Raw genomic sequence first — 14,306 nt, 5'->3', positions numbered from 1 at the left:
TATGTCCTCCTCGTTCAGTTTAGGTAATTCATGTCTCTAGAAACCTGTTGATGTCTTCGAGATTTTCTGTTTGTTGGAGTATAGATTTTCAAAATAGCATCTAATTATGTTTTGAATTTTACTCGTGTCTGTTGTGATATTTCCTTGTTCATTCCTAATTTTAGTAATTTGAGTTTTTCTCTCCTTCTTTTTGTTAGTGTGGCTAAGGGTTTATCATTTTTTTTTTCAAAGAACCAACTATTTATTTTGTCAATATTTTCCATTGTTTCTTTTGTTTCAGTTTCGCTGATTTAAGCTCTGATTTTAACTATTTCCTGTCTTCTTCTACTTTTGGTGTTGCTTCGTTCTTTTTCTAGGGCTTTGAGCTGTAGTGTTAGGTCATTTATTTGTTGATTCTTTCTTCTTTTATTGAATGCACTCCATGAAATAAATTTTCCTCTGAATACTGCTTTCATAGTGTCCCAGAATTTTGATATGATGTTTCTTTGTTCTCATTTACCTCTAAGAATTTTTTAATTTCTGTTATCCATTCATCATACAGTAGCATATTATTTAATCTCCAGATGTTGGAGTAGTTTCTGATTTTTACTCTGTCATTTATTTCTAATTTCAATCCATTATGATCTGATAGAATACAAGGTATTATCTCTATCTTCGTGTATTTGCTAACAGTAGCTTTGTGGCATAATATATGGTCTGTTTTAGAGAAGGATCCATGTGCTGCTGAGAAGAAAGTGTATTCACTCTTCGTTGGATGGTATACTCTATAAATGTCTGTTAAGTCTAAATTATTGATTGTGTTATTGATATCTATGGTTTCTTTGTTCAGTTTTTGTTTGGAGGATCTGTCCAGTGGTGAGAGAGGTGTGTTAAAATCACCTAGTATTATTGTGGTCTATTTGGTTTCTGGAATTGAGAAGGATTTGTTTGATGTATATGGATGAGCCACTGTTTGGGGCATAGATATTTATGATTGTTAGGTCTTGCGGATTTAGGCTTCCCTTAAGCAGTATGATATGTCCTTCTTTATCCCTTCTGATAGTTTTGGCTTGAAGTCCACATTATCTGATATGAGGATGATACTCCGGCTTTTTTCCTGTGTCCATGTGCATGGTATGTTTTTCCCATCCTTTCACCTTTAGTCTGTGGGTATCTCTTTCTATGAGGTGAGTCTCTTGCAGACAGCAAACTGTTGGATCTTTCTTTTTAATCCAATCTGCCAGTCTATGTCTTTTGATTGATGAGTTCAGGCCTTTAACATTTAGGGTTATTATTGAGATATAATTTGTATTCCCGGTCATTTGGTTCATTTTTTTTTTTTTTTTTCTTTTGACATGACTTGGTTTCTCCTTTATTTGACTCTTCCTTTAGGGCAGTTCCTCCCTTTGCTGATTTACATCATTGTTTTTCATTTCTTCCTCATGGAATATTTTGCTGAGAATGTTCTGTAGCACCAGCTTTCTTTTTGTAAATTCTTTTAGCTTTTGTTTATCATGGAAGGAATTTATTTCATCGTCAAATCTGAAGGTAAGTTTTGCTGGGTGTAAGATTCTTGGTTGGCATCCATTTTCTTTCAGGGCTTGAAAAATGTTGTTCCAGGCCCTTCTAGCCTTTAGGGTCTGGGTTGAAAAATCTGCTGATATCTGTATGGGTTTCCCCCTGAATGTAATTTGATTTTTTTCTCTCACAGCCTTTAAAATTCTGTCTTTACCTTGTATGTTAGATATTTTCATTATAATGTGGCTTGGTGTGGGTCTGTTGTAATTTTGTGTATTTGTAGTCCTAGAAGTCTCTTTTATTTGATTTTCCATTTCATTCTTCAGATTTGGGAAATTTTCTGATATTATTTCATTGAATAGATTGTTCATTCCTTTGGTTTGTTTCTCCACGCCTTCCTCAATCCCAGTAATTTTTAAATTTGCCCTTTTCATGATATCCCATAATTCTTGATTCTGTTCATGATTTCTTACCATCCTCTCTGTTAGGTCAACTTTGTTTTCAAGGTTAAATATTTTGTCTTCAATGTCTGAGGTTCTGTCTTCTAGGTGTTCTATCCTATTGGTTATGCTCTCTATGGAGTTCTTAATTTAGTTTATTGTTTCCTTCATTTCAAGGATTTCTGTCTTTTTTTTTTTTTCCAGTATCTCTCTTTATTGAAATGATCTTTTGCTTCCTGTATTTGCTGTTTTAACTGTTGATTGGTGCGATCATTCAATGCCTGCATTTGCTCTTTCATCTCCTTGTTCGCTTCTCTGATCATTTTAATTATGTACATTCTGAACTTCCTTTTTGACATTTCTTCTGCCATGCTGTCATTAGATTTTATTGCTATAGCATCTAGGTTTGTTTGGGACATTTTCTTCCCTTGTTTTCTCATATCGCTCAGGTATCTACCCCTCTAGTAGTGAAACTCTTAAGATATTGCAGATTTCCTCTATTGACTAATATTGTCTCTGTAGATTTCCAGTAACTCACTCTTAGCCTTCTGTAGCCTGACGTCTTGGAGGAACTTGATAATGCGGTGCTCCACTAAGAAGCTGCCCCTCAATGGGTGGTGGCCTTCAGGTGGGGTATATTCCCTATCAGTTGGCAGAGGTGCCTCCACTTGTTGACTGATGGTCAGCCAAAGGGGGACTAGACTGCAGACTGGGGCACGTCTCATCTGGGCCCGTGTCTCTGTTTCCACTGGCCTGGTGGGAAAGCTTCTACCCAGCGGGGAAGACTCACCCAGCGGGGAAGTTCGCTGGGCAGCTTTTCTCTGACAAAGTTTCCTTTGGTCCAGAACTACCACCTGGACTGGGAAGCCCTCCTCTGTGACATTCCCAGGAGTCCTGACCTACCGCCTGGGCTGCGGAGCCTGGCCCTGCCAGGGACTCCCTCGCTGAGCGGCCCTCTTCTGCTACATTCCCTGGGGACAGAGGTACTGCCTGGGACTGGGTCCTTCACTCTTGGGTTGAAACCTTTCGCTGTACGGTCCTCCTCTGCAATGCTTCCAGTTGACCGGGTTCTCGGCTCCTGCAGGGTAGTCTCACTGGGCCACTACTCCACGAAGTTCCCTGTGTTTTGGGACTACTGCCCCATCCGGGAGCCTGACCAGTGGGAGAGACTCACCCAGTGGCTCTGAGTTGGTCCCGAGTCTCTCATTACCTCCTCTTCTTGACTCCTGGGTCTTGACAAAGTTCCTCTAGCCTCCTGTAGTTGTCTCAGGAAGGGAGCTGCCCTTCCATTGATGATGGCCACGCCCTCAGGAATAATTCAAAATGCCTGCACCAGCCTATAAAGAAGCCTCTGGGCTAGCTCCATGATGCAGGCAGGCTGGCTTATCCGCCAGCTTGCTAAGCGACTGCCACTGACCAGTGATGGTGCCCATCCTCGGTGCAGGGGTCAAGCAGGGTCCTACGTTCAACAATTTGAGACTTCTCTAGCCAGTTTTGGTATAAACATTGGGGAAAGAATTTAATATTTAGAAGGTTTCTGCTGACTTTTCAATAATGAAAAATTGCAAATATATAAATATAAATAAGTAGAGAAAATAGGTCATTGAATCTTATGTACTCTTGTCTAGATTTAACTGTTAACATTGTTTGCATGTTACTACCCTTGCATTATCTTTTTATTAAGATATTTAAATTATAATGTCATAACATTTTTAACCCCAGAGTTCTTGAGTGTGAATGTCTAAAATATGAGGACATTTCTTATGTAATTAACATTACCATAGTTATACCCGATAAAGCTTAGATCTCTTCAACATTAGCTAATATGAATTCAAAGTCAGGTTTCCCATTTGTTGTCCAGTGGAGTTTTTTACCACCATTAAATACAATGATGTAAATCTGTTTATTGAAATGCAAAATATCCACAACATGTAATATAGTCAATTATGGTCTCATTTTTATTTTAAAAAATACTTTGAACAGATCTGAAGTAATATACATTAAAAACATTAACAATAGTTACATTTGGTAGGATTATGGTTAATATAATAACCATATTATTATATTAATAATATAAAACAATTGTTTTATATTAAGCCTGGGCAAATTGTATAATGGAAATACATAAGGAAATGAGTTCAAAAATAAGTAGTCTACAAAAAATGAATTTATTAGTGTTATAAACATGTATTTAAAAATGGTTGAAGTGGTAAATTGTGTGTATGTATGTTACATGTATTTGTTATACACTTTATAAAAGGCCATGACAATAATATTGCAAAAAAATATAAAAAATAAGAAACCAATAGCTTAATCCCATATTTTGAGTCCACTAAATATGTGTGTGCCTCTTAAAATTCTCTCAGTGAATGCTTCATGTCATTTTTGCATTTTATTTATTGTTCCAAAGTGACTACTTGAAATTTCAGCTCTGCAGAGGGTATGCAGAGAGGAGTTATTTGAAGCCTCTTAAGATTGTGCTTGTTTCATGAGATGCAGAATTTGGTAGGTAGACCACATAGAAAAATAGTGTTTAGTTAGCTTTCAGATTACTGTGATCAAAATACATGACAAGTACAACTTAAAGGAGGAAAAGTTTATTTGAAGCTCACTGCTTCAAAGGTTTCAGTTCACAGATGCTCTGGGCCCAGAGGTGAAGCAGCACATCATGGTAGAAAGACTTGGTAAAGAGAAGTTGCTTCCCTCATGATGATGGGGGAGAGGGAAGGGCTCCAGGAAAGATGCACCCTCCAGTGACCCGCCTTCTCCAGTCTGTCTACAGTTACCACCCATTTAAGCTAGTATGGTCCATTTAGGTCACAGCTCTCATAATCTAATCATTTTACCTATGACTGTTCCTGTATTAACAGGAGCTTTTGGGGGACACACCACATCCAGACCATAACAAATAGTAATGGAGAAAATGCTGTCTCTGAAAATGTGCTTTTAGCAAATAGTGGTATCTGTGGTGACCATATTCATCAAAGAAAAATGTATTAAGTTTTATTTACATGTCATGATTTCATATTCAGTTTAAATCCACAAATAGTATCCTGTATATATACCAAAGTAGTAAGGTTTATGATAAATAAAAGTTTAGAATTTGGAATGTGGATCATACGTGAGAAACATCTTCTAGTGTAGAATATAGTATTAGAACCCTGATCCTACCCCTTATTGAATCCCTTCTGTTATAAAATGTAAGAACTTACTTGTTTTCTCTCCTTTTTCCTCATGGAAAAAGATACATTGTCTCAGTGTAATAGATTCAGACAAAGTAACTAAAAATGTAGAACTGGATTCATACAATAAGTTTTGGGAATCAGTTTTTCATCATTAGTAATCGATCATTTTTATTGGTGTTAACCTCATTGGTATTGCAGAGTATATGACCCAGCAGTGAAAGACCCCAGAGGCTCTGTAGAATTCAACAACTTGTTCCCTTCAACAACTTGTTCTTAACCAACTTTTTCTACATCCCTAACTAAAGAAGTAAGGAACACCATGGAATAGAATTTTGATAGGGGATAATCCATATCCCTGTCTATCCCTACTCAGTGGTCAGATCTAGGAGCAAGCACACTGGGGGCTCTCTTTCCCTTAAAATTGTTACCAGGCGATGATTATCTTGGATTTTCTCATTGTGGGGAAAAGATGTCAGAGAAGGGAGAACAACCACATAAAGAGATGGTATGGGGAAGAGGTAGAAGAGGGACCAGACTTTCCCATTTCACAAAAATTACTGATTTTATTTGTGTACTTATTTATTTTGGCATAATGGGGATTAAACCTGGCACTTTGTACATGCTAGGCAAGCAAGCACTCCACCTCTGAGCTACATATGCAGCCCAAGGAGTACTGATTTTTAAAGGCACTTTACCTAGCACTATATTCTTTTCAGATTTAGATTCAGATAGACCTGGGATAAATCCTTACATAATTTCTCATAAGTTGCTTTTTGGGAGCAAGTTATTTAGCAGATTTTAGTCTTATAATTTTGCTTATTTATAGAATGGAGGATAATAACACTCTCTAGGTTTATCCTTTGGTTTGCATGATCAGTGTTTAGGAACCACTTAGTGGGTGCAGTACCTTGAACATAGTGATTACTCACCTCATCTCCTGCTGGAATTACTTTCTGCCAGGGCATTTACCTTACATAAGACACCTTGTGCAGCATCTCTTTTTGTCTCTAGATAGTGAAAACGTTATAAACAGAAGAAAGAGAAAGTTTTTGTGCCCCCATTAGTGAATATTCAGTATTATTTTGATTTTTGGTCATTATAACTGACAGTGGACATTATTTCATGATGGGTTTAATGGACTATTGTTAAACATTTTTTTTTACATCGAATATTGGTAAATTTTTTTTTGAGAATAAAATTAGTATTAAAATGATTAAAGGTTGAAATAAAATCTTAAACTTTTTAATAAAATCTAAACAGTTAATCTCCATAACTTTCTTTTGGGTGTGTCTATTTTTTGATCTGCTATGTTGCAGTCCCACTAATTGGCTTTCAAATTCGCAGAGTAATTTTAGCTTTAAACAAATTTTGTCATCTTTGATTGAGAATGGTGTAAAGTAAGCAGAACATTTGAAATTCAGCTTGTTTTTCAGCTTGCTCAGGAGAGCAACTTGTGTAACTGTGTAACTAATATAACTATCAAAGTACCATTGGGACAAATAACCCAAAATATCATGTTGATACAATAAAAGTTATTTTGCATTATATGTAAAAATACCTTTTGATGTATATCAGTTGATTCCAGAATTCACAAGTATTTGATTAATAGCATTTTAGAATCTCTGCCCAAAGCTTCCAACTTCAAAGTTTTAAAGTGGTCTAGTTTGATTTGGGAATCTTTATGTAACCAAAAGGAAAATGGTCTTCTAAGTAGTATTGTCTAATCTATTTTTTAACCACCATGCCCTTTAAGAATCTGTTTAAAGAATAAGTAATACCCTTTAAGAATAGGAATATTTAGTTCAGAAATCAACATGATCTGAAAACTTAGAACTTCCATGGCATCTTTTTCTTCATTTTACAGAGCTATGTAATATTTTCATAATTCTTATGATTTACAAACAAAATGTCAACCTTTTTCTATATACTGGGTCATTTGTTTTAACATGGTAATTTAAGATTTCAACTATGTTGTATGCAGCTTTACTGATTACCCTTGTTTATGTACAGCAGCATACCCTAGGACACTGTAATAGAATATTCTCTGATATTTGTATGATCCAGTTAGCAGTTGAGTATCTTGGTAGCCACTTCTCTTTTCTGTAGTCTCAATCTCATGAGCATTATTTAGAAATTCAATTGACAGTAGATTATTTTATGCTGAGACCTATAAAATATAGGTTTTTTCTATTAACACTATTTGTAATTATGCATAATATTTTTGTTAGACTGGGGACCTTACAAGGAACTGATTAAGACCTTCATGGTATTAGTGAAATACCACTTTATTTTGACATGAATAGAATGATTAATAATAGATGGGTTAGCTCATAGTTTCTTCCTCATTTTTATATTCCCAAATTCTTATATAATGTTTGGTTCAGGAGTAGCGTTTCATATGTTGTTGAGTCTGCAAAGAAATACTTAGTAAATTTAGTTAAAACATTTTATTTGTGCATTGCTACCTCCAGTCATCATATTATTTATTTTAATATTTTTTTCAAACCACCCCATACATACATACAAATATTCTTTTCTAGAAGTGTATTTTAGTGGTCTATTGAGAATGATAATTAAAATAACTTTTATCATCAGTTTTAGCAGCTTTAAAACAATAATTGATATTCACTTGGAATCTGATAGTATTGTAAACATCTTTTACAATTCTAGTGCTGTGAAGTTTTTTAACTTATAGCACTTAAACTTCATTTAGGTATGATGTTGAAAATATACTTCCTTTGAAGTTTTGCTTTAATTCCTGAGAGTGCTTTTAAAGAGAAGAACTTAGAGATATAAAGTTCTTTGACTAGGAAAGCGCAGCTGATGGTGTATGATAAGACAAATGGTACAAAAGAGAAGACTCAGAGATAGACTCAAATAAATAGTTATCTCATACTAGACAAAGGCATCAGAAACATACATTGGAGCAAAGATAGCCTCTTCAACAAATGGTGGTTGGAAAAATGGAAATCCATATTTAGCAAAAAGAAATTAAACCCCTGCCTCTCACCCTGCACAAAACTCAGAGTGGATTGAGGACCTACGCATTAGATCAGAGACCCTGCACCTAATAGAAAAAAAAAGTAGGCCCAACTCTGCATCCTGTCAGCTTAGGAACTACCTTCCTCAACATGACTCCTAAAGCACAAGGAGTAAAATCAAGAGTCAGTAAATGGGAGGGTATCTAACTAAAAGCTTCTTCACACTTGTAATTTGAGCCACTTGGGAGACTGAGGCAGGAGAATCACAAGTTTGAGGCCAGCCTCATCAACTTAGTGAGACCGTGTCTTGAAATTTAATACAATAATAATGAAGGACTAGGAATATAACTCAGTGGTAAAGGACCCCCCAGATTTAATCCCAGTTCAAAACCAAAATTTAATAGTTCTTTACAAAGTGGGGGGATGAGAAGTAATACTGGGTTTCAAAGAGAGTAAGTCTATGGGCAGAATAAGTCATAGGAATTTTGGTGGCTCTTTATTGGTATAAACAGGGATAGTGTCCAGTATTTAAAAAATTTGATATTTCAAACACCACAAACTGGCATACTGTATTCAGTATTTTTTGAACTTTCGTAGTTCAAAAAATGTGTAACATTGTTTATTGTACAAGTTTTAATTATGATAGAGTGAATTTTTATGGTCTATTTTCATTACCTTTTCGTTAGCTTATACAGGTCAAAATTTTCCTTTCCCTCCAAACCCATCTTAAATTCCTTGGTTGATAATCATTCTCTTGCCTTGCTTCCTCCACTTTGTTCCATGTTTTTTGTTTGACAAACTTTGTTTAAAACACAGCCTGGCTTAAATTCTGTTCTCAGTGCTCCCCACCTGCACCCATACAGCTGAGTATATCTGGGAAACAATGTACAGCTATGACCTCTGGTATTACTTTAAATTCTTGATCATTAAATAAATCCAAACTGTCCCTTAATGTCCCTCATCTTTTTGCTCTTCCGTTTCCTAGAATGCTATTTCATATCTTCTTTTTTTCTCAAAGCCCCAATGCATCCTCTTTCAGTTCTGTTCTTAGTGGATGACTTTGTATTCTAATTCACTGAAAAAAATAGAAGCAATGAGAAAATAACTTTTATCAGTTCCCACTTATATCTGTACCCTCAACTACATTTGGATCCTTTTATCCTATCTTCTCTCCTGCTTCTACTAGACTGTCTATACTTCTGGCAAGAGCATCCTCTACTTGTTCAGTAAATTCCATTCCTCCCTGTCTATGTAAGACAGTTGCCCCAGAAATTCTCTCCTGTATCATCAAAATTAACTTGTTGGATTTTTTACTACGATAATTCATTCATTTGGAAAATATTTATCGAGTGTTCACTGTGTGTCAGGCATTAAGTGTATGTCAGTGGAGCTTACATTTTAGTTGAGGAGACAGACAATAAAAAAGAAATATACTAAGTCATCTTATGTTAGATGGTAATATGCTATGTAAATAAAAAGCAGATAAAAGAAATTGGGGAGTCATGTATATGGGGTGCAAATTGTAGTATTAAAAAGATGGCCAAGGTAGGCTTCAATAGAAAGATTAAAATTGATCCAAGACTTGAGGGAGGGAAAGGAGTCATCTGTGGGGATGTGTGAGGGAAAAGAATGCCAGGCAGAGGGAACAACTTAACAGAAAGCCCTCAGCAGAGAGTACAGCACATTGTTGAAAAAATGCACAGTTGAAGCCAGGGTAACTGGCAGAGTGGTATGAAAGAGTAAGAGGGAAGGAGGTTAAAATAGTGGAGCAAGTAGGAGGGCCAGACCATACAGATGTTCATTTTAAGATTTCTGGTTGTCCTGTTGAGGATGAATTGAAATGAGGAGCAAGGGAGAGCTAGTCTGAGGTTTTGATAGAGAATGATGGCTTAGTCTGAGGTAGTGCAAGTAATGACAAGTGATCAGAAACTGGATATGTTTTCCAAGTAGAGCCAGAAGAATAGCTGGAAGGAATGAATGTGATATGAGAGAAGAGAGGACTCCAAGGGGTTCTAAGATTTTTGGCTTTAGTTACCGAAAAGATGGAGATGTCATCATCTGAAATGGAGAAAGTCATCATGGAGGTTGGCAGAGAGAGCAGGGTTGGAGTGATCAGGAGTTCATTTTTGGACATGTCAGATATCTCTTAAAACACAGTTGCTATTTTTAAGTAACACATGTAGATTTTCAATATCTGAGTAGGAAGATTCTAGTTTTATGTCAGTGAGAGAGGTTTAGGCATTGGGCAGTGAGAATTTGAAGTAGAATTTCACCAGCAGGAAAACCAGGTAAAGGCAAGTATTACCACCATCAAAAAGGAAGGTCACTCCATGTTTCAGTCTAGTTGATGGAAAAATTGGTAGAGCCAGGAAAAATAGATTTAAGGGGAAAGATACTGAGTTAGGTTTCAGATGTGGTACTAGTAATTCAACAAGGTAGAAATGTTCTCAATATAGGTAGACATGTTTGTCTTTTTGGGGGTGGGGCAGGATTGAACCCAGGGGCTCAGTCAAGCTAAAAACATGATCTGCCACTAAGCTATGCCCCTAGCTTCTGACGTGTGTCTTAAAGTGGAGTTCCAATATGGAGCAAAGTTTGGATTTTGATATTGGTATACTAAAAAGTGATGGCTAGAACCATGAAGGGTTATTAGAAAAGAGAATAAAACTTAAGCAGAGAACCTTGGGTGAATGATTTTTCTTCCAGTTTAAAGTGTCAATAGAGAATTAGTTTATTGTGAGTAATGACTTGGACCTTAAAAACAAAGAATGTCTTGATAGTTGACAGTTGTTAACGGTGGAATTTACAGCAATGGAGATAAGCACTGATGAATTTGTCAACTAGGGATAGATTAATTTCTTTCAAAAGCATAGACACCCCTATCTCTGGGTGTCTATGATTATTTATCTTCTAAAGTTCAACTCAGATGTACATCCATTAATAATAGCTGGTGTTTATTGAAAGCTTTATTATACTAAGTATTACATGAATTTATTATAAGTCCCAATGTCAATTCTATGATAGAGGTACTTTTATTTTTCCCCATTTGCTGTTGAAGACCAGAGAGATTAATTAACTTATCTAAGGTTATATAGTTATTGGCAGAAAAGTAAATTGAATCAGTCACACTGGTGTTAGAATCCATACTTCGATCTAAAGCACTCTTTTTCTTTTCTTGAAAGTCTTCTTAGCTTCTTGAACTGACTGGCTCTACCCACTGGGTACCTAACAGTTGTAGGTAGTGTAGCTTATCAGAAGGCTTATAATCAATGTAGGGATACAATTAAATTGATAAAAAATGCTGTAAGACTAAGCTTAGTGAAAAATGAGGGGTATCGTAATAAATAATGAGAACATAAATGAGGAAATGGTCAGTCAAAAACCTCATGGAAGGAGTAAAATTTGATCTGGACCTTAAAGAATGGGTATTACTTTGACTATTGGTAATTACATATGAAGGGGATAAAAAATTGGAATATACTATAGACAGTAGTAACAGCTGGAGCAAAGGTATAAATATAGGAAAAAACAAATCATGTTTTGGGAAAATTGAATAATCCACTTTAGCTGATTGAATTGACCAGAATGGCAGTGGATTAAAAAGGAATACCAATGTCAGGTTGTCAATAATAACCTTGAGCAGAGATCCATGGATAGCTGTGAGTTTGTACTAGGTTTTGTTTAAAATAGAACTCTGTAGTTCTATTTACTTCATGATGTAAATATATATGTATATATTAAAGAAATATTTTATTTTCTTTCTAGAATGCCAGTTAATGAAAACAGAACGACCAAAGCCAAACACATTTATTATCAGATGTCTCCAGTGGACCACCGTTATAGAGAGAACATTTCATGTAGATACTCCAGAGGAAAGGTAAATAACTTGTTTTCTTCATTTTATGAAAAAGCAACAGTCTTAAAAGTGTGTTTGTGGCTGACATCATCATTTGTAAATATATTTATTAAATATATTTGCAAAATGCTGTAGTCTATTTAGGTTCTGGAATAATACAACTGAATAACTGGTTCACAAATTCTAAACAGAACCTCTAGGCATGCTAGAAGATGTACGACTTCAGAAAATACAGAATATTTAAAGATTAAAATACCAACTTAATATGTGTTTTTATAATCAAGCTCTGTTTTTAAAAAATTTATAGAATTAATTTTATTCGTATTTGAAATTCTGACATACAAGTGATAGTAAAAGGTTTTAAGTAGCATGTGCTTAAAGATTAATTCCAAGTAACTGCCTGGAGAACTCATTGAGAAGGTTTTTAATATCTGTTCTAAGCTCAGTGGTGCAGGTGTGGGATGGGTGTTATACTTGGATTAGTAGTATTGCTGTCATCTTTGCCAAAGCAAGGAGCAGGACACATTAGAAACTGGCTCATCAACTTCATCAGGACCATATTTCCATTGTCCTCATCTGTAGTCAAGTTTTACAACCACCTTCCTGCCTCCTAGTTTTGTCTTGATACTCGTTTATTTGGTGGCCTGATAAACAAGTAAGGTATGGCAAACACATGACAAAATTTCCTACATGTATGTTGACATATTTGATCCTAGGTAGCAACTTTGTGAAGTCAAGTATTCTTAGCCTTCTTTTCCAAAATTAAGATTTTAACAAAAACAAAACAACCTTAAAAAATCCTTATAAAAGATAAAGGAGTTTTTGTTGTTGCATTTTGTACAGTAAGTGCTGAGGATTAAACCCAGGTCCTTGCATATGCTAGACAAGCACTCTACCATTAAGCTACAAACTCAGTCCTCAAGTGTTACTTTAATAATGCTTTTTGATCAATAGAGTAAATTATGATGTATGATTTCTTTAGGAAATACTAAAAAGAAAGAAGAGTAGAGGAATAGAAATTACTCATACTTCTGTAGTTAGTATTTTAATACTGATATTTTATTTTCTACAATTCCAATATTATTCTTTGCTGATGTATTTAAGTTTTAATGTACACACAGGCGTCTTTCTTTTGTGGACTAGGTGAGTCCCCTAGCTATACACTTAAATAATCTCTTGAGACTATACCAATTACATCATGACTATAATCTTTTTTGCCTTCCTCACTAGACTGTAAGCTTCTTGACAGTAAGAATCATGAATTCTTCACTTTCTTTTGTATTTTTTTAATCTTAATTACAATGTTCAGGGTCTGACATAATATTTATTGACGGGCTGAATGAATGAAACTCTTTCATGTCAGTGTATGTTGTTTGAAAATATTCTTTTAGAAGAACATCTCATTGAAGCATGACTTATTTTCCTATTTGTGTTTACAAAGCTGGATTTAAGACAGATCTTAAGACTCTAAAATCCTTTGCCATTCATATAATATAGCACTGTTCCTCTGAAAAATATTACAATTTTCATTTGCATTTGTGACTAGAAAAAACATCTTTAGTGGAAATGAAAAACAGCATGTTTATTTTTACTGTTGGAGTATGCTTCTCTATATTCATCTAGATTCTGATGTTTGGAGTTTTCCTATAACTTTAATGTCAGGAAAGACTTTTAAAATTTATTTTTATTGTAAACAAATGGGATACATATTTCTCTGGTGGTACATGAAGTAAAGGTGTACCATTTGTGTAATCATACATTTACATAGAGTAATGGCGTTTGATTCATTCTGTTATTTTTTTCTCCCCCCAATACCCCTCTTTTCCCTCTATACAATCCCTCCTTCCACCATTCTTGCCCTACCCCCACCCCCCATTATGTGTCATCATCTGCTTATCAGGGAGATTATTTGTCCTTTGGTTTTTTGAGACCAAATATCTCACTTAGCATGATATTCTCCAATTTCATCCATTTGCCTGTGAATGCCATAATTTTATTATTCTTTATGGCTGAGTAATATTCCATTGTGTGTGTGTGTGTGTGTGTGTGTGTGTGTATAGGTAAGTGTATATATATATATATATATATATATATATACACATATATATATATACACACATATATATATACACACACACCACAGTTTTTTTTATCCATTCATCAATTGAAGGACATTTAGGTTGGTTCCACAATCTAGCTATTGTGAATTGAGCAGCTATGAACATTGATATGGCTGCATCTCTGTAGTATGCTGATTTTAAGTTCTTTGGGTATAGGCCAAGGAGTGGGATAACTGGGTCAAATGATGGTTCCATTCCAAGCTTTCTGAGGAATCTCCATACTGCTT

The 14,306-nt window shown here is 35.2% G+C and overlaps 1 protein-coding gene across 3 annotated transcripts in view; it reads left to right on the top strand.

Moving 5' to 3' along the window:
* Positions 1–14,306, top strand: part of AKT3 (AKT serine/threonine kinase 3) — a 311,937-nt gene that overhangs the window by 152,962 nt on the left and 144,669 nt on the right. For all 3 annotated transcript variants that reach the window (XM_079106138.1, XM_079106137.1, XM_079106139.1), the window contains one exon: positions 11,869–11,980. In XM_079106138.1, coding sequence (XP_078962264.1) covers positions 11,869–11,980 — 112 coding nt within the window. The remainder of the gene's footprint in view (positions 1–11,868; positions 11,981–14,306) is intronic.

The sequence above is a fragment of the Sciurus vulgaris genome, assembly GCF_902686455.1.
Source record: "Sciurus vulgaris genome assembly, chromosome: 12".
Classification (NCBI taxonomy): domain Eukaryota; kingdom Metazoa; phylum Chordata; class Mammalia; order Rodentia; family Sciuridae; genus Sciurus; species Sciurus vulgaris.
Note: the sequence above shows the minus strand (reverse complement) of the source record. Positions and strands in the feature narration are given on the sequence as shown.